Consider the following 21,303-nt stretch of genomic DNA (forward strand, 5'->3'; position numbering starts at 1 on the left):
TTAAATAAATTGGGAAACATTTGATCATCACACTCAGTTAGAGCTTGAAGAGCTGATTTCGGAGCTGTATGATAGGTACAATGTGAAAACCAAGATAAGGACTCGGTAGGTTAAAGGTATTATGTTTTTATTTTACTTGTATCATACATCTAACACGAAAAAAAAAGGCTCTGGGGGGATCTATCCCCATCATCCCCCCCTCATAACTACGCCACTGCAGTTGTACACGGTAACGAAGCGATCAAGAATGGCGAGCGACAGTGTGACCACTTTATATGTAAAAAAAAAATACTTTATTTTCTAAGTTGTTCAACACTGCACACTACACATAATCTTTCGCCCTCGGATTGTCGGCGGCAAAACTACAAAAATCGGCCGACCGTTGCAATGTGTAGGTACACGACAATGACAATAATAATTATTAGGTACTTTTTTTTTTGTTGAAAAATATGACAACGGCGACGACGGTGGGGCGGTTGGCCGGCCAAGGGATGATTGATGTGTACCGTGCCTCGTGCCCCGGCCTTTCCCCTTTTCGATTCGGTCCGTTCTCGTCGTCAAACACACACACACACAACACTATACAGTATACACGGTCCGGCTGTACGCGCGGGTGATTTACCACGGCGGGAAAAGTCAAAAGTGTGTGTGGGCAAGGGGGGCGGGAGGGGGTGTCGGGGCCTAGGGAAGACGACCGTTGTAATGCGAGTGGCGAAGTGGGGCGGGGGGGAGGAGGTTCGTTTTGTCCGGGCGCCGGCCGGCCGGCGACGGCAAGTCAGCTGCGCCCTCTTTGCCATTTACAATATACATATACACACATATATATATATATATATGTATATGTATATTATAAAATACCACTCGACAGTGCGCGTTTGGAAAATAAAAAAAAAAAAATAATAATAATAAAACGACTGGCAGCGCTGTTCGTTTAGCCGGTCGGCTTGCTGTGCACACACAGTCGGTTAGTAGTAGAACGCCGTCGACGAGTCGCGGTCTGTCTGTTGTGAGTGTCTGTACCGTCGTCGCCGGTAAACCGCCGCCGTTACGATTGATTTTTAATTTTTTTTCATTTCTTATTGTCCGTCTGTTAATCGTGCCATAAAAAAAACAATAAAATACTTTTCGTTTCCGTATAGTATAATTTTGTTTTTTTTTTTTGCGATTTTTTCCGTTAGTCCGTCGACCCGTCGTGTGTCTTCGGCTACCTAACCGCGCACACACGTGCCCCGCCGTGGAGGATTATCGAAGAAGAAGAAAATCACACACACACACACACACATACATCGGCTTGGGAAATTGTCTTCGAGTACCAAAATCCAGTCAACGGGCACACACGCGCGGGTCTACTTGCTAGCAGTCGCCGCGCGCCGACGGTGTAGATACCGTACCGGCAGCTGATACAGTTTTTAGTACCGCGAAGCAGCTGCTGCCGGCCGGGAAGAAAGAAGAAGAATAAAAAAAAAAAAAAAGAACACCATTATATATTGTACAGGAGGTGCACGACGACCACTCGACACCGACAACAATAATATTATTATTATTATTATACCTACCGAGTACACCAAGTCCGCCAAAAATGCGCTCCGGTAAAAAACCCCAGTCGGCTTTCGGCTTGTTCGTGTGTTTGACCGTGCTGTTTGCCCTGGTGGCCGTCGACAGAGGTGAGTTTGATAAAAAAATATATTGTAATAATATATTATGTTAAAATATTAAAAAAGGCTACCTACGAATAACGTACACCTAGGTATCCCCGCGCCATTTATCACCGCGTGTCCCGAGTGGCAGCAACCCGATACCACCGGTGCCCCAGTAACAGTATATTACAAAGTATATAATAATATAGGTATAACAACGATATCCTTATCGGCGACAGCAGCCGAGAGCAGCCCGGTGGTGTTGTTTTTCCGAAAAATCAAAATAACCTACACCCCCCCTCACCCGCCCTTTTGACGGGGAGTTGTATTCCGTTACCACCTATATATATATATATATTATATTATCAATATAATATTTACCTACTATACTAGACCGTTATATTATCGAATTTCGCCCGGTTTATTATACATACATTGTTATAATATTACATGTAAACATTTAATTGCGCGTAGGGATGTTATCGTGGGCCGTTATCTGTTTACAAAGCGCAAACGCCGTTAAACGATAAATCGTATCTACCTACCTACCTACCTAGTAGTATAGTAATAATAATAATAATATAACGCCGGCTATTATAATAATAATAATACAGGTACTTAATATGTTTTATTTTATTAGCCGTACGGTGTACGCGATCGGCCATCTATGACAATTTGCTCGATCCGCCCCCCCCCCCCAAAAAATAATAGTCAAAAAACCCACCGCGGGTCACACGCCGTTGAACCGACATCCGACAGTAGTTTGCGGGTAAATTATTGCCGTACATACAGGCACGGCATATATATATATATATATATATATATGTGTAATAATATAATATAACGTGTACAGCTCGACTGTATACTGTATCGTGCACAATGATAATATTGTACAGGCCCCGAACTCGGATAGCAATAAAAATCTACACACGGTCGTCGCCCTTAAAAATGGGAATCGGTCATTTCGGGCAAAAAGTAACACCGGGGTGGAAAAGGGTGGCCCGCAGCAGCAATCTGTAAACGGGGTTCGGTCGACCGTTAACCGTCTATGACAACCGCGTGTCGCATATTATTATTATTTTTCCATACCGCAAGTATACGTGCTCATCCGTGTGTGTACCTATACTCGGCGGTAATAACGTGTACAATCGATTAACGGGTGCGAATCCCTTTGGGAGACGTCATCGTTGTCGCTGTGGTATCCTCCTCCTCCCCAAAAATTAAATAATAACGAGCGTCTCTGGCGGCGGTGGCGCTGACGGGGTGCCCGAGCAGAGGTGGAATGTTTGATTAATGAACCCTCGTTGTGTGTTATTTTTAGAGATTTCTTACGAGAAAACATTTTCACGGGCATAAAACCCCACTCGTGTGTGTGTGTTTATTAATATATTATTATGAAAATAAACGCGGCTCGGCTCGGGGCTAAAACCAAAAAAAAAAAAAAAACGGAGTTGCCCAAAATAAATATCACATCCCCCGCACGTAGTGTGTAGTATATGGTCCGCGTGCGAGCGGCTCCCTTTGTGTGTGTGTGTGTGTTGTTAAGGTATGTCAGATGTGTACCTATGTGACCCGGTTGGCGACCGAGGATCATATTATTATTATTATTATTGTTGTAAGTACACCTGTAGAGGATGCTGTGACCGCGTGACCGTGAATTCGTAAGTAGCCGTGACCACACGCCGCTGTTCGATAACAATATAATATACCTATGATAAAATAATACTACAAATTCTGATTCTACTTATTGTTATCATAGATCATATTATAGACGGGCAACGCTAATGTGTAACAAATGGCGATATTATTTCTGGATTATCATTTCGTTGTCCATCTATATTGTGTACTTACCTATTTTATTTGGAGTTTATAACGCGACCGACAGGCTAACCTAACCTAACTTTTATCTATCCAAACCAAATCTAAACTTACCTAACCCATCCAAAACCACCAACCTAACCTCTACTAACCACACCAACCGAAAATTGTTTTAGTGAGAAGGTGCCTGAAAATTTCAACAATTACTTGATCAATAATAATACAAAGATTTTTCGTGGGAGGGCATTACGACCTTCGACTGTCGCTCTAGTTTTCGCTGGTTAAAACCCGCATTGTTAGACCCTTCAGTCTCTCTCACAATAATTGTATTTTATTAAATACATCTTTAACCGTACAATGCAATGAACAAAGTCGAATTCCAGTTTGCATGTTTTAGCTTCTACAATTATGTCGTTTTCGTTGTGCTTCTGAACCCGCGATAGCTTTTTAAAACTATTCTGATAGTTTTTTTTTCACCATTGTTATTTCGTAAGGTCATCCGTTGGAAATGTTAGCCTTTTCCCCAAGAAAGAGTTATAGTTCTTTATTTCGCTTCATGCGAGTCACGGGTCACGGGTCCGGTGGAACTCCTGGGCTTTTTTTTCTTTTCTTATTCTTGCAATAGCTTTACCTGCCGAGAAAGTCCGCCCACGCCTATGCTGCTCACTACACGTGTACTGTTCCTAGTGTATTCGGTCCTGTATGATGTACGGGAACGAATACTACATCACAGTGGTCGACTGGTATGTGTGGTTTTTTTTTTTTTTATTAACTGGTATGTGTTTGTGTGCGCCGTCTCGAAAACTAATATCGTCTTAATCATTCATCGCGACCAATTAATAAAAACTCACAGAGAGCCGGTCGTTCTGATAATATAAAGATCATTAACCCCTCCCCCGTTTATTGGTTAGACCGTTTTGTTGTTTTTTTTTTTTTTGTTCAGCCATACACTACTCTTCGGGGTCGCGACCTCCCCCGGGACCCGTCCATTGTCACCATTAAAAAAACTACCGCTTTTTTTTATTTATTTTTTTAATCGCGTTTGGACGACCGCAACCCGTGGACTCGTCTACACACACAACTAATTAACCAAACAAACAAACGCCGCGTGTCTCAATTTGTCCGGGATTAATTACCACGCTAACGCGCCGAGCCATCGTGTGTCCCGTATGACTCGTACAAAAACGGTTTTCAAACGATATTATCGTCTTTTTCCACCCGCCCAAGTATCCCTTTTTATCGTTATTGTTACAAATAAGAACGCGCACCGTTATCTCGTTAAGTATCAACCGAAATTCCTTCTCCGATAGTGCGGCGGTATCTCGTCCACGTTAGGCGCACACGCGCCCAAGGCTTCGACAGAAACGGTTATAATTAGCTGTGTTTGTTAAGTGCAACCGTTGGTTTAAGCATCCAAAATATCTATATTAGGACCTCCCGAAAACTTTGCCACGGTTTATCGGTTGTAAACACTACAGAAGATATTTTGTGTTTTTGTTTACTGACGCTATGTGAGGAGATCAAGGTTGTGTTGGCGGAACTGAAGCGTTACAGACGGCCTATATGCATTCTATTTTGTACTAGGCCTATTTGCACGGGTTAACTAACATACATATTTTCCGAATTGACCAAATCAACTCGAACGGGTTAGGCGTAAAATTATATTTGTTTAAAACCATGACTGTCTAAATAGTCGAGTAGATTTTTTGTTTATTTTTTTTTTTTGGGGCCTCAATGAAATTCCAGTCGGTTCCCTGGAATTTTACCAAAAGTCACTTAGCCTTGGGGAGATTTATTACATTTTCCCCAAAAGCCGTCCCCCTTATAGCAACCTCCTCTGCTATTGCTGTAGGGTTCGACACGTGTGATTGACGGGCAGATTAACTGATACTCTGTGTATATTATAACAATGATTAGTTACGGGCAGCGGTTTTTTTTCTTCCTTCTATTTCTTTTGACTTGTGCGGGAACGCAACACGCGCTCTCCACACAAACGGTGCACATGATTTATATTTATATGTGTGTATATGTATATTTCTTTTTTTTTTTTTTTTACAATATATACTTGTATTAGAGCGTTTAAAAATAGACATCTCCGGCGGATCTGGTCCGATGCCGGCGAGCAGCACAGCAACTGCAGCCGGCGACGACGACGACGACACAGGAAAATGTGCACGACCAAGCCAAGCGAGGGTGTGGCGGTGGCCTCCCTTTGGACGAAAAAAAAATAATTATAACACGACCCTCCGTTTGCATGTGTCAGATTTAGATTATATTCGGATTGGATAGGCTTGGTTAGATTTGGAGTAGATAGATCAGGTTGAGGTGCGATTCACTACAACAGTTAAAAATCAAAGTCAGACGATAGAGAAAGCCAAGGGGGTCAATGGGACGGCGGCTTCCCGTGCGAAGCTCTAAAGACCGAGTTTTATAATATATTTATTTTATTTCCGGCCCGAGGAATTCCAATAATATTTCTCTCGGTCCTTGGGTTATTCAAACGTACGATGATGAACACACGATTATTCATCGAGGCCCGTATGATCGTCTTCTAGTATTTTTTTTTTTTTTTTATTGCTCGCAACAATACAATATAATAATGTGTAATATATTATTCTAGCGCGGGCCTATATTTTTTAACAGACACACACACACACACACTCTAGCCGGGAGCAGCTATAATACACATACCTAATAATGTTAATACTACTTGCTACCACACATACTTCACAACATCACAGTCGAACAACCGCGCCGCTCCTATTTCTCTCGCCCGTCATTGTTGTCGCGCATACGATTATAATAATAATAATAATATCATAGGCGTGTATTCTGGGGATTAGACAAAAAAAAAAAAAAAAAAAGGGCCCCCATTAGTGTTAGTTATCTAGAGGTTTTTTTTTTATTTTACACGGGCTCTCTTCGAAACTACGACCGTCGACGACAATTATTACAATATATAATTGTTTTAATGTGTTTAGTAAAACTTCGTACACGGACGTCGTACCTTAATAGTTCTCGGCTGGGCTCAATATACTATGTATTCAGATTGAAAAATGCACCTAGGTGATGATAACATGATGATAACACCTTCATATATATGCGATAAATCTCTAGAAATAAATATCGCGGACAAAACAATAACCGTTCAACGGCTGGACCTATGTAGGTACAGTTTCGACTTGACCGATACCTAGCACGGAGTATGGCATACACAATATAATATTATACATTCATTATTCATATACTTGCGAGCAGTGAGGCGGCGGTGGCGAAAGAAGATAGTTTTAAAATAGAAAAACACATCAGTCCGCGCCGAAGCTGTTGCTGGCGTGTAAACATTACCCGCAGATTATAAAATATATTGTATGTATTTATATTACTACTATTAATATTATTACCATTGACTTGATGCATACATATACATTATGGCCGATGCTAAATAAATATCCTTATATCATAGGCGTTGTCCGGGGGGGGGGGAGTTACTGCGATTCCCCATGGATTGGTCTGGACCTGGGTGATTTTTTAGTAAAAATATCACCATATTCAAATTTACATTAAGTCGGAATGTGTGTCTCTGCCGAGACATTTTATAAAGTTTATATATAGGCGGCGTGACGTCGTCCTCTTGACTTGACATTTTTTAATAGTCTTTTATTAAAAATAAAATATAAACAAATTAGTCACACTGAAATAGAGTACACTTACTGTAAAACAAGCGGGAAGGACGTCCTTCGTTCGCACGAAGGGCCTATTTCGAGCAAAAGACCGAAAAGGTGTTTTTTTTTTTTTTTTAATCAAACTAAAATACAAAATAACAGTTTTCACTTTGTAATGTAATGTAACGTAATGGGATACACGACGTGGAATTCCGGTGTTGGTCGGTACCGAATAGGCAAACGGATATTGGTCACGATTGGAGTATTAATTAAGAATTCAAAAATGTAGAGGAGCATAAAAAAAAAAATAGCAGCCAAAACGCGTTTAATCGGTCGAATGGTCGTAAAATTTGAATATATATTAGTGTACGTCATCCGACCGTTTATTAAAAAAATATATACATATATATTATATATATATATATATATATTAATACAGCTGACATTAAACACAACACATAATATTATCAATTATTATATAGCAGCGATGGTGCCCAACAACAATTACGCGTTAATATGATTAAAATAAAAAAAAATATAATATAATATGTCCAAGTACACACACACACACTCGCACGCTAGGCTACAATGTAGTGTAATAATATATTATTCAATAAAATATTGTATACTGGTTTTTTCTTGGGTCGTGTGAGTGTGTTCGTCTACTTATACCATCTAATACCTTCATCATTTAAAAAATAAAAAAATAATAATAATAAAAAACACCGGTATATTAATAAATCTATATATATATATAAATTTAATATACAATGTATTTTATAAAAACGATGGTTATTACTTCTAATGCGGTCGAAGAAAACCGCCCACGTTTCTTTTTGTTGTTATTACTAGTTTTGTCTGCGTGTGTGTGTGTGTGTTTGTATTATATTTAAAAACGTATATCTGTCGTCTACTGCCGGAAATATGTTTCCAAGTGTGTGTGTGTGTGTGTGTGGTGTGCAACGGCGGTCTCTCGGCCATGGTTGGTTTTTTCTTTCTGGAAAAATAACTACCGCCAAGACTATAACGTTCAATTCCTTAGTTTTTTTTTTTTTTTGTGTAAGTACACCATTGGGGGATTATGTATTTGTTTGTGTGTGTTTATGTGTGTACTCTGGGCACACATCACGTTACATTACCGCTACATAATAATATTATAATTATTGTTATTATATTGTTGTCGTACACGAGATGCCGTAGTATAACAATTAACGCCTCTCCCGCCGGTGCCGGTTCTTAAGCATAATAAATACAATTTTCGAATATTATCCAGCTCGGTCGTTCGCTCTGCGAGGATAGTGTCAAAAACCCCAAGTCTCCCCGGCCGGGTGGTCTTCGAAAACAATAGTCGAGTAATTTGTACACGGGTAATCTATATTTAAGATGTACCTTATACCACCTCGTACCCGTTGTCGTTATCATTGTTGTTTCACTTTTGGACCAAAAGAGACAAATAACACAATTGAGGGGGACGGCCGAGCACATTGGGCCGGCCGGGATGGTCGCGGGTTACTTTCCAATAAACACTCAAGTTTGACTATAGGTTTTTGAGAAAATTTTATGTTTTATACCCTCAAAAAAGCGCAATAAAGAGAAAAAGTTCCACTATTTTTTTTCTCGACTATAATCGAGGTGGGGTGAACTTTTTATGAACATTTGGCTCAACTTGGTACCTTTCGGGTACGATTTGTGATCTATAGCGTTGCTACACGAATAAATAACACAACAAAAAAAAAAAAAATCGTCGTAAAACCAATACCTTTTCAGCTCAGCATCGAAGCTAAAAAAGCAATAATATTCTTTCATTTACTTTGTCGTTGAAAACGGATCTCTTGACGGGGTTTTTAAAAGCCCCGGGATTTCGAATCGGTCGAAAACCGAGAATTTATTATTTCCATACACCGACTACATAGGTTTGGCGAGACGCTAAAGCATAATAATAGTAATAATAATGTCATACGATTACAATCTCCATATAAACACACGGACACACACGTGGGACCTACCCTTTGCCCGTGAAGATGTTATTGCTCGGGTGGCGCCCCTAAGGCGTTAAACGTTCTCCGTCTCGGTCTTTCTCTTTCTCGATAATGAAATTACATTCGCCCGAATCGATTCCAGACAAATTACAATATCCGGCTGTATATATATATATAAATGTTTTTTTCCATTTCTTCTGTTTGCTTTTAAACGCCAGATGTGATGGCTACCGTGTCCGTCCTCGTATGATCGTATAATAATAATAATAATAGTGTATACCCAATAATAACCATATTATAGACCTGCGGTATAACGTGCTGTACGCCGCAGTCCAAGAGATACCTCCTACCTACTAATAACGTTATAACGAGCGTCGGGTTTTTTTCTTCTTCTTATTTTGGAAATAAAAAAAAAAACAAATTGTTCTCCAGTCGAACACGAAATCACTTAATTTCGATATTTTCGTTACACGGATAGCTGATGTAGGTGTGTACATGATATACTTTTTGTAATATTATTATTATATTACACACTACACGACCCTGTATAATGGCAATAATTATATGCCCGTCTGTCGGCGCGCGATAATTGGATGCAAACGACCCGGACATTAAACGTTTATTACGGCTATTTATTATTATTATTATTATATTAGTAGTGCACCTAACTAGTTATAATAATAGTACTAGTTGGTAGGCTAACCGGTGGTTGCCCAAAGTCCAAAGCCGTTATGGAACCGTGGAACGTGTGTCTCACTACCATATACACGTCTTGTACAAACCTTTCCCGAGGCTATACGTCAGGTGAAATCTTGTAATCATAATAATATTATTATTACTGTTACCCGAGTGCACGTGGCGGTTTTAACAGCACCCGCAACGGTTCGCCGGATTAACAGTATGGATAATAGTAATATTATACAGGGAGACACGCGGATACTATGCACAACGGTGTAATGACAATATTACTGCAGTACGACAACTTGTTTCGTTTGGGTACTTCTCATGTTGGCGTCAATGAAAGAGTTTATAAAGACATGAGAAACACTGTAACCGCTGTTGCGCTTTGACAGAATATATGATAAAACCTATAGAATAAACATGATAAGGTGGGCGGAAGTAAATTGCGCTGGCAGAAATAAGGAAATGAGCATTTTCGATAACCTTGACTAACCTAAAGCGTGAGTGGTGCGTATGCATAAAAGAAACGGTTTGGGCGCTGGGAAAATGATGATAGAATCGGACGGGGCTCGGGCGTGTCGAACAACTGGGCGGATAACGGTTAGGGAAAAAATGTAAAGAGATCAGAGTGCAGAGGGGAACAAGTGTGTAGTCTGTAGAAGAAGGATATTGGACGTTATTAATGGAGACGCGGTGTGCATTGATCGGTAGATTTACAGGGGCGGTGACGAGACGTGCGCGGCGGTTGAGAAAATAATATATCGAAGGGATTACAGAGCAGCAGCGGGCCCGGAGCCTGCGACCCCAACTGGAATTGTATGCGGGATAATGCGAGCAAGAATAACAATAATAAATTAGACGGCGTGTACGGATTGCAAGCGTGAACAACACAATAATTATACTACAAAATAACATCGCGTCAAGTGGAAGAAAGTCGAGGGGGGAAAAACATAATCAAAACAAAGTCTGGATACGTTAGAAAATGCTAAACTGCGTTCCGTTTTGCACTGCCGGGTCTACAATTCGGACTTGAGCAACGTGTACCGTCGTACGGACGGAGCCAGTTTCTTGAGACTCGATTCCGGGGGCAGCGGCGGTTCGACCTGCTGACGTTTCAAGCCGTTGTCGCAGGCCATCCGGTTGGCATCGATCATGGCTCTCGGCACGATCGCGTCGTACCGAGTGTAGCCGTAGGTGTTCTTGTGCAGCGTGCCCGAATAAAAGTCGTCGACGAACCGTTGCAAACGACCGGGCACGGTGAAATCGTCGTCGTCGTCGTCCGGCAACGGGTACATGTACCTGAAGTTGTCGAGCACGATCAGCGGCAGGTCCGAGAGCTTCTTGCGCAGCACAAACACGATGTGCGCGAATTTCAAACCGTCGGCCACCAGGAAGTTCATGCTGTGTTTCGGTTGCAGCCGGATCGCGGCGACGGCGCCTTTGAACAGCCTGACGGCCGTCTGGTCTCCGGGGTCGTGGAACAACGTCAGGCACGGCAGATTTTCTTCGACTATCTCTTCGGCGTTCTCGAACGTCATTTCCCGCACCAGCGACGCGCTGTTGGCCGTCGCCCAAACGCTGAGCGCGTCGTAGTCGGACGGGTCGCCCGGGTACACGACGGCCGGGGTCGCCCAGTCCGGTAAGAAAACCACCCTGGTCCGGTCGCCGTCCTGGCCGGACATGCCGTGCAAATTCAGCCGCTCGAAAACGCTGCGGCCCGATTTCGGGTCGCCGCCGCCGACGACGGCGAAAAACTCACAGTCGTCTTTGAGCTGCGCGGCCACCTTCGCGTACGCCCGGTAGTCTCCGGAGTCCTTGGTTTGCACGTGCGCGACGAACACCCTGGCGTTGTCGTGCACCAAATCCATCGTGTCGGCCCAGTTGGACATGTCTCTTACGGGATTTCCCAGCTCGGCTCGCACGAAATCCACCAGCGCGTCCCACGTCCTCTTGCCGCGGTACTCCTTCTTGGCGGGCCGCCCGTAATTGAACACCTTGACCGTCGGATACTTGCTGATCTGGAACCGGGTCTGCAGGTCAGCGTTGGACACGCAGTCCACCTTCGCCATGACCACTCTGCCGGGCTGCTCCCTGTACATGTCGGCCACCGCGATGGCGGCCGTGTCGAACGACGGCTTCAACAGTTGACTGTATCCGCACCATACCGCGTGGAACATGATCACCGCCAGCTCGGTAGACGCCAATACGCCGTTGATGTTTTCGCCGTCGAGACACACGGCCCCTTGGACTTCGCCTTTGATGTTTTCGCCGTCGCCGTCGAGCTGTACGGCTCCCTTGCCGCCGCCGCCGCCGCCAATGCCGTAGAACCAGTCACACTTGCCGAAATTTCCTAGCAATCCCATTGAGATGGAAAGACATATCAACGGCGTTCGCTTCGCACGGGTAATCATGGTGGACCGATAGGCACCAGAAAAAAACGATTTGAGAAAACAAAGTGTTTTGGGTAACGATAACAAACGCCCGCGTCGTCGTTAACGCCATGAATAAACAACCGATTTTTGTGCAATCCAATTGTAAGAGAAACTGCAAATCGTCTCGTCCATGGAGGAAAAAATATTCAATATTTTGGCACCTCCCCGTCGCTTCTCGTTCGTATCCACTCCCAGCCATAAGACATTGTTACTTGAGAAACTGCTAATGACCTTGCAAATCGTCCGCGAAAGCTGACAAGATGAAAAGCCGTGTTGATGATAAAAATAATGTCATTTAAAGTGGAAGTTCAATACAAATGTAGTGATTGATGGCCGGAATGTGGTATCGATACATCAATGTTGTACATAAGAGGAAAATGGAAGCAGCTGAAATGAAAATGTCTATAATGGTTAGGTTAGGTTAGGTATATTATCTAACCTTGTTGACGGATCGCCCAACTATTCCCATTTATGCGCTGTACATTTTACCGTTTATGGATTCTATATAATCCATCCGTTTTATTAGTCATTAAATAATAGCCGGCGTTGTCGATCGATAGTATAATAATTATTGTTTATAGCTTTTGTTGCCGCAAAACTGTCTGATCACATTTTTGCGATTATGACAAATGGCCAATCGCATTTGCACCAGATTACATTTTTAATAGAGATGTTTTCTGGGTTAATCAGTGCAAGTTGACCTAAACAGAAAATCTGTTCGTTTGTTATTGTTTTGTTGTTTTTTTTTTTGTACGTTTTACTATATTGTATTATTAGAATAGTGTTGTGCATTAATTATTATTTATAAACGTGTAGTCGGATGCAACCGATAGCGTCGGTGCAGTGGAACAATGCGTTGCCCTGCGAACCGCAGCTCAATAATTAATACCGTGTAACACACAGACCTATAAAAATATATGGGTCTATGCACCTATAACACTATAAATAGGTCTACAGACAGCTGTCTATATGATGCACAAAATATTCTACCAGTTTGTGTGTTAACAATAACAATAAACGATAAATTCCTCGGCGTTACGTTACATTGTACGATAGGTGTATTATTTATCAAACAAAAACTTTGGACAACATAAATTATGAACATTAAAACGTTTTAATAATAAATTATGTTTGTTTTTTTTTATCATTAATTCGTTTAACCCGTGACCGCCGCCCTATCGTTGCCACCAAACATCAGAAACAAATTTAACAGTACCTTTATGTTCTCCATAATGACATAATAATGTAAAAAAGATACCCGTATACACACTATACACCATATCCAATTATTAATATCGTGGTGCTGAAGTCACTGAAGTAAAACTAACAGTTGTGCAAAAAATGAAAATACTTTTAGTTATAATTAAAAAAAAAAAAAAAACATTTTACTTAATAATTTTCGACCGATACGCTTTATCTACTATTTTATTGGCGGTTAATTTAGGCTATATAATATTATTATTGTTTTGTTTTGATGTTGACATTAAAATATTATAAATAGTTAATCAAACGTTTATTTATCAATTATGTAAATAATTGATAAGCTCGAAAATATTTTCATATTAAAAATTAAAATAACACCAATATCACTGGACACAAGTGTGTCCATTAAGATCATCCTTTATGTTCTACTTTGATCTTCTTTCAACAACCTATTTGATCGACTGTCGATAAATCTGATTGGATGATTTCTGGCCTCTGGTTTGGGTCTGACAGAATAAAAATCAATGGATACTAAATTGGTAGGTATCGTTATATTGCTTAGTACTTGTAATTTCACAGTTAACAAATTAAAAACTCTAGAAATGAGCCTGTACGAGTTCCTTGGTCAAATAAATGTTTATCATTAATATTATTATTTATAGTAAAAATGTTCTTGTTGATTTCGAAAGGTACATTGTGGACACCTACTTATCTTAATGGATTACCTATGTTATTATAATAATACTATGTTATTATGATGATTTAGCGTTTGTGTGGCAACCCGTGTAATGAGCAATGAAACTGCTTTATTCGAATGACGAATGAAAATGTTAATTTTTTTTTCAAGTCACCTAATTGCAACTGAAACGTTTGGTTTTAATTTATTCATAATGTATTCGATTTCGTGACAGTATTGTGGAAAAAAAACCTGCAAGGCTTCCGCTGTTTTCCATTAATTTTAATTTTACATGAAATGTGGCAAAAAAAAAAAAAAAAAACAGTAGCTATTTTGTCAAAATGTTAATCCAAAGTGTTGACAACTGATAACACATACCGGTGGTTTATGATTCGCATGTTTTATCTTTGTGTTTTAACGTTCACATTAAACTGAAAGCTATAATTTTGTTTTTTTTTTGTGTTTTTGATCTGTTTGCTAATCAATTTCCGAGTAGGGTTTATTTCCACTTAAACCCGACAATAATGTTTTTGGTGTGTAACCTTTTTCGAGGTTGAGTGTGTGTATAAAAAAAAATTCAATTTTTTGCCAACTCTGATTTAATTTTACCAAGCTTTGTTGTTACTATGTCGCGTCGGTTAGTAATAAATTGACCTTGCCTGTGTTTTTTTTTTTAAATTTTTATATTTAGATTTGAACTATACGATTAAGAAAATAAAAAATATATATATTATTACGAAAACCCGCCGAAGCGTGGACGTTTGATAATTACTTTAATTTTTGCCATTTGTATTCGCTCATTGTTTCGCCAATCCATCAACGGTCGGATTACCGTCGACCGACCGGTTCTATATAAATTATTGTTATTGTTTTTTTAGCTTCTTCTTCGTCGAGCTCGCATTCCCCCCCCCCCCCCCCGGCAAATCGATACAACTATAACACATACATTCCTATTGGGGCAGATTTTTGTTTTAATCATCATTACGTTGGCAATTTTTTTTTCCTTTCATTATCAATGCACGTCGGCCGAGTGCACGTTATGTTGTGGGAATAATAATAATAATAATAACGATCATTGTTTTTCGAATTCCGTCCGTACAAAACGATTCCATTCATTCGAACGGTTCGCCTTGGAATTTTTTATTTAATTTTTTTATACGTGTAATCGTTTTCACGGTGGTAGTAGTACAAGTTCAATGAAACCGGACATTTAGCCGCCGTCTATACGGCGCGAAAACAATTATTATTGTTTTAATTTAATTTTCAACATATTCTGTTAGTATAAGCAACGATAATTAACCCAAGTCCAGATCAGACAGTCCACAGTCCACAGTATAGAACAGCCATGAACTACGAATACCAAAAAACATTACATTTGTTTTCTTTATGTTTACATTAGAAGCGTCCGAATTAATGAACTACATTCATGCTTTTAAGGTTTCATAACATGCTGTTGGTGCTCGGATTTCAATAGTCATATCAGTTTGTTCAGATTGGCTCTAGTTCCAAAGATACAGGCTAATAATATTAATACTATTTTATGCGCGGATGCTATTAAAGCGAACGTATAAATGCCTTATAAATATTATTGGCGGTAAATGTCAAATTATGAAAAATATACGACCGTTTACGCATGATTAACTTATGTTTTGTAGTCACTCTGCAATGTCTAGCAGCACTCGTTTAACCATTAAATACTTACGAACCTGCCACAGACATTTCCATAATGACTCACTATAATATTACACCAGGAAAATTTCTCCAATACCAGAGCCGAACTAAGATCATTTTTTAAACCCAAGGCCTCGGTGTCACAAAAAAAAAAAAGAAAGTAAATTCTTAAGGCAACATAATGTGTGCTTTATCCTTGTGTAATCGAGTTTCTACGAACACCGAGGGTGGACTGAGATCAAATACATTTTTTAATTTTCTTGTTGATATTCGGTGGAAAATATGATAAGAATAATATTTTTTTGATGTTTTGTACAACTATTGTATTTTACAACTATTTTTATAATTAAGAGGCATTAGCGTTGTAAAACTATTTTGACATTATTACAAAATATTACAATATCTAAATCTAAATGGGTTTAATGAGAAGTCAAAGTAACCAGGTCGCTTTTTAGCTTTGATGAAGATTTTAAAAACAAGATTTTAGCGTTTCTGTAAACCATTTCTAGTAAATTATCATCACTTTGAGCCCCCCCCCCCTCCCTCCAAATTAAATTCCTGTCACACATCACACACTGGTGTGGTATTCAATCCAGATTCACCCTGTAGGTACACGATAACGACTAACGTTATTTTTATTACACGCAATTAAAAAAACACACACCGTTAAGGCGGTTCTCTACAGATAAACGGTAATTATCATCATAATTTATAGGCCTCGTCGTGCACGTAATTATAAATTTAAATGAAACATACAAACCAGGAAATACGAACAGATAAATTAGTAATTTTTATTTTTTCTTACTCGGATTTGTGTTTCTGTTTATCTCCGACGATATTATATTGATTTATTGCCGTGTATTATGTATCGGCGAGCTGTGAACGACAAGGTTTTGTATGATAATTTTTCAATAAAAAAAAAACAATATGTTTAAGTAGGTATTGTTTTCACAATCAAGTGTATAATTTTACCCGCTGAACCGAATTGTCGGTCTGAGAATTAGACCAAAGCCGTAAAGTCGGGCCATGACGACCGTAGGTATTGAATTTAAGACACACAAAATACAGAATTATTTTATACGAGCATCGATAAGAGAATTTCAATGTAATCATGCAACGGTATACCTATCGGTATATTATGCTGTTTATCATCTGGAGATATTTAGAGAGACTCTGGGCGCGATAATAACTCCTTGAAAAAACCCGTGACCTCTCCGCCGACCCCACAGTGCTGGCTTTTTTTTTTTCACGTTTTTTTACTATTTACTCATACACTCGAACTCGGTTATTGTATTCAAATTCGGCGCCGAGACGTGTACCACACACGAGTAGGTATTATATGATATTATTGTGTTTTTTTGGGGACGACCAAGAGGCTGTGTTGCCGTCGTCGCGACCGCAGCCTCCATAACAATAATAATAATAATAGTAGTAACATAAAAAAATAAATATTAAATCCCGGTATAATTTACCGTCGGCCGTGTGTCGTTTAGCACGTGCCGTCCATTACCAGCATCAGCAGCCGCATACGCGATATCACTCAACAACGATCACACACTCGGGTCTCTGCCAAGTCATTGCTTAATAACAACCAACCGTCATCGTTGTACACACACACAACGGGGTTTAGTCGTCAATCATCATAAAAAAAAAAAAAAAAAATACCCCATTTATACCCCGTGAGTGTAGATACGATACGATATGACGGCGTGGTCCGAAGGCAACCTCCCCCCGTATTGACTTAAACTCGCCGACGACGATTTGCAATTTGTATTAATTATTATCGTGCACCAGACCCGAGCAATAATCGAACAGTCGACTGCAGATGTGTCTCCGGCATGATGTCATCCGTGCCCAGCACAGCTGTCATGATGTGCGCGCGGTTTGTCTACCAGCTTGGCCAGATTTTATTTGCATTCGGTTCAAAAGGGGGCAACTTAGGAAATGTTTGCAATTTCGTTAAATTCCATCGAGCTGTCCAAACACTCGGGCGACTGCTTGAAAGGCTTTTAAAGACTGGCTTTTTAGCTGCACCGTTCCATTTAGGGCACCGAGTCAAATCAGATAGCATGTGTGTTATCAGCGCTGTATAGGTTGAACTGGACACGTTCCAGACAAAATACATCTTCAGGATTAAAAAAAAAATATTCATAGATCTGCCAAGTATGAAACAACGGCGATCGACTTGCCCACGATTTTTGTTGTTACGTTTTCTGACCATACAAAATGTAGTCTTTAAATATAATACTAAAGCGTTAAACGTTGACAAACTAAAAAAAAAATATCAAAAAACCCTTTGAACGGAGGAGGATACTTTTTTGTTTTATTTTTAAATTACAGTTTTAGTACTTGAGTCTCAACTCTAAAGAATAGTTTGAAGGTCCCATCTAGACCTCATTTCATGTGCAATATATTTTGTTCCTTCACACACCACATGCGTGCCCCCCCCCCCCCATAAAAAAAGGGGAACATCACTCATGCCGTGTACTAAATTTCCAGGTTGCATTATTAGTGTTGCGACTACACCGAACTCACTGTGTCCCCTATGTGCTGGCAATTTTTATTTTTTTCGATAATAATTTTCTGAACGGAAATTCAATTGTTTTGTCTGGTTTTTTTACCAACTTAATTAGGTATTCGGATAATAATTGTATACAATCGACAGGGACGCGCCGCGGTACCATCACACCGTGTATGGGGGGTCGTCCCCGGGCTTTACCGCACACCACTAATATTTTATAATTTATAATAATAATAATAGTTAACACAAGACGACTACACTCTTTTAGACAAAACAGTGTTACGCAACGGTCGACATGTGGCACGTTATGAATGCAATAAAACAAAAAAGTGGTAATGTATGCATGCGGGCCGGTACTCTGTCGGGCATATGGTCGGCAACAGTCGTCGTCGTCGTTTACATATTACACAGTACAGACACACACCAAACATGATATTATTTCAAAGATCTGTATGACATCATCGCCGGGCTTGTCTGGTGTACAATAATAATATGATCTCATCCGCGATACTTGACCTCGGGACGAGTGAAGGAAATCTTAATACTATAATATTGTACATATTATAAATTTATACTTTTTAATTCATCATCATATTTTTCAACGGTGCCCGTCGCTGGCGTTGTTGTTGTTGTTTTTGGCGGTTATCCTTTCACGGTGTATAATATGCAATCGTTTTTTTTTTTTTGTTTTCGATGACAAACACACATAGTATAATATATTGTACATATTTTGTATTTACATTTCATTTGGTCTACACCGAAATGGTGTGTAAAATCAACACCGAGTGTGCCGCCACGGTTTGTTGTCTGGTACAAATATAATATTATAATATCACGTGTCTTTTTTCCACTTATTTTTAGCTTCGGCCAGAATGATATATTCGAAAAACACCCAAAAATTGCACACACTTTTCATCCTAAAACTACCGCACGTTATAAACTTTTTCAAAACCGTATATAATTACATTTTCAAACATGCGTTTCTCCCCAAAAAGGGGGTAAATAACCATTCTACAATAATTTCGCTCTTTTAAGTGTAGTTTTTTGGACTTGACGTGTGAAAATTACACTGGAGTATGCCCTGACCCGACCGTGTGCGGGTTCCCCCCCCCCTCGGGTTTTTTCCCGGTCGAGTATGCCGCCAGTTTATTGGTAGAGTACAAATAATAAGATTATTATACGTCTTTATTTCTCCCCTTTTTTTCTTTTTTTTTTTCGAACGCATTAAAACAATCGGGTCCCGGCGGTTTTACGACCTCTATACATAAGAAGCCATCGCCTTGTTTAGACCGGTGCGGTATGCTTGCTTCCCGGTAGAAAACAATAACACCCTCGTGTCCTATCCCGGGGATACAATATATAGTCGGACTAATAAAGTAATATATTATCTCGTAATTAACGCGTGTTTGCCTTTGACTGTGTGTATGTATATCTATAGTAATCATTTATCCCATACGGCCCAGGACGGTTCTCACGCGCGGACGCCCCCCTCGGGCCTTAGGGTAGGTCTACCTAAACTACAACCCGGTTGTCGCACAATCGCATCTCCTTGTTCATCCAAAATGATCCGCCTTATTTTTTTTTTTAATTTATTTACATTGAATGTCATCTATTAGTGTACAAAATAACGACGGTACGAATAAACAAACGGAGTTACCGAATGGAAAATATACATTATGTTATAATTATTGAAATCCAAAATGGTCCTGGACAAATCCAATTCCTAAAACACCCAGTGGTTTTTTTTTTTTAACTCATAAATTGTTTGGCATTTAATTAATAATATGGATTTTATGCACACCATAAAAACACCATATACTGGGTCTGTTTTTTTTAAAACAAGATTTGCCAACTCTGACTAAGAGACGAGTTAGGTAAATGTAACAATTTTACAATTTTTTATTTATTTCTTAATTTAAGCTGATTACAGTACAGATAACAAACATGATAAGTTTACAAATTTAGATTATGATTGAATAGTAAATAGCAAACATAAGCAAATAGCATAATAGTTACATAAGTAAATAGTATTATTACTTATAAGTGTTACAACATATTATAGACCATATAATACAGCCGATGAATCGTGATAGAAGTCAAAAGTTATTAATTGGATTACATAAGCTAAGCATGGCATACTGTTATAGTTTTGTCTATGAGCAGGTATATAAAAAAAACATTGGGCAAGAGCGGAGAGACCCTTGGGGACTATTTCAAATTTCTGGCCAATCAACTTTATTGTTAAGTAGATATTCATACATCCAGTAAACAACCAAACGTTGTCTTCTGCCTAAGAGACAATGCGTTTTTGGGGGTGTTTAGTAATTTGTCAAGTTTAACTTCATGATTATTTATCTTGTAAGATAAATAGACTTGATAAAAACAGATTCAGTGCTGTGCACTGTGCAACGTTGGGGTTAGGTATATGCAAAATTATATTATATATTACACTCGTTTGGGCTATATTTGGGATATGCTATCAAATTCACTGTTGCCGTTAATTTATTATTGTAAAAAAGCATAAAAAAATCGTCAGCAAAAATCAGACACGGACGTGCGTTTCGTGTAGGATACAATGGTCTGAAGGGGGAAATCGACAACACATGGCCACACACTGCAACGGTTATCTTCGACTTGGCGCACTAGATCAAGGACGAGACGCACTTTGCCTGTATATCGTATATTATTATTATTATTATAAGTGTGTTGCGTTTAGAGAACCGACAGCGAATTCGATTATCCGTGCGGTATTAGGTTTTTTTTTTTTTTACATTTTTCCTACGGTTCCCCCCCGAATATATTTTATCTGCCGGTGCAACATCCACCAACAGTAGTATACCACATATACTTGGCCTCGCGGTTATTGCGCGTGCGTGCCTCAGAGCACATTTAGTGTATATTATTTAAAGTAGTACAATATATATATATATGTATAGAGAACATATAACATATATATATATATTTTTTTTTTAAGCAACATAATATATAGCACTATATCGTTCGACACAAGCGCTACGGTTTGT

At 39.4% G+C, this 21,303-nt stretch overlaps 1 protein-coding gene across 2 annotated transcripts in view; it reads left to right on the top strand.

The window, feature by feature from the left end:
- Positions 1–975: 975 nt before the first annotated feature.
- The window catches only part of LOC126836611 (contactin-5-like), a 39,975-nt gene continuing 19,647 nt past the window's right edge, over positions 976–21,303 (top strand). For both annotated transcript variants that reach the window (XM_050570171.1, XM_050570173.1), the window contains exon 1: positions 976–1,664. In XM_050570171.1, the coding sequence (XP_050426128.1) occupies positions 1,580–1,664 (85 nt within the window). In that variant the 5' untranslated portion in view covers positions 976–1,579. The remainder of the gene's footprint in view (positions 1,665–21,303) is intronic.

Source organism: Adelges cooleyi, unplaced genomic scaffold, assembly GCF_023614345.1.
Source record: "Adelges cooleyi isolate 19-005CV unplaced genomic scaffold, UGA_ACOO_1.1 ACOO_flye_CR_arks_rails_tigmint_CR_PRNA_247, whole genome shotgun sequence".
Classification (NCBI taxonomy): Eukaryota; Metazoa; Arthropoda; class Insecta; order Hemiptera; family Adelgidae; genus Adelges; species Adelges cooleyi.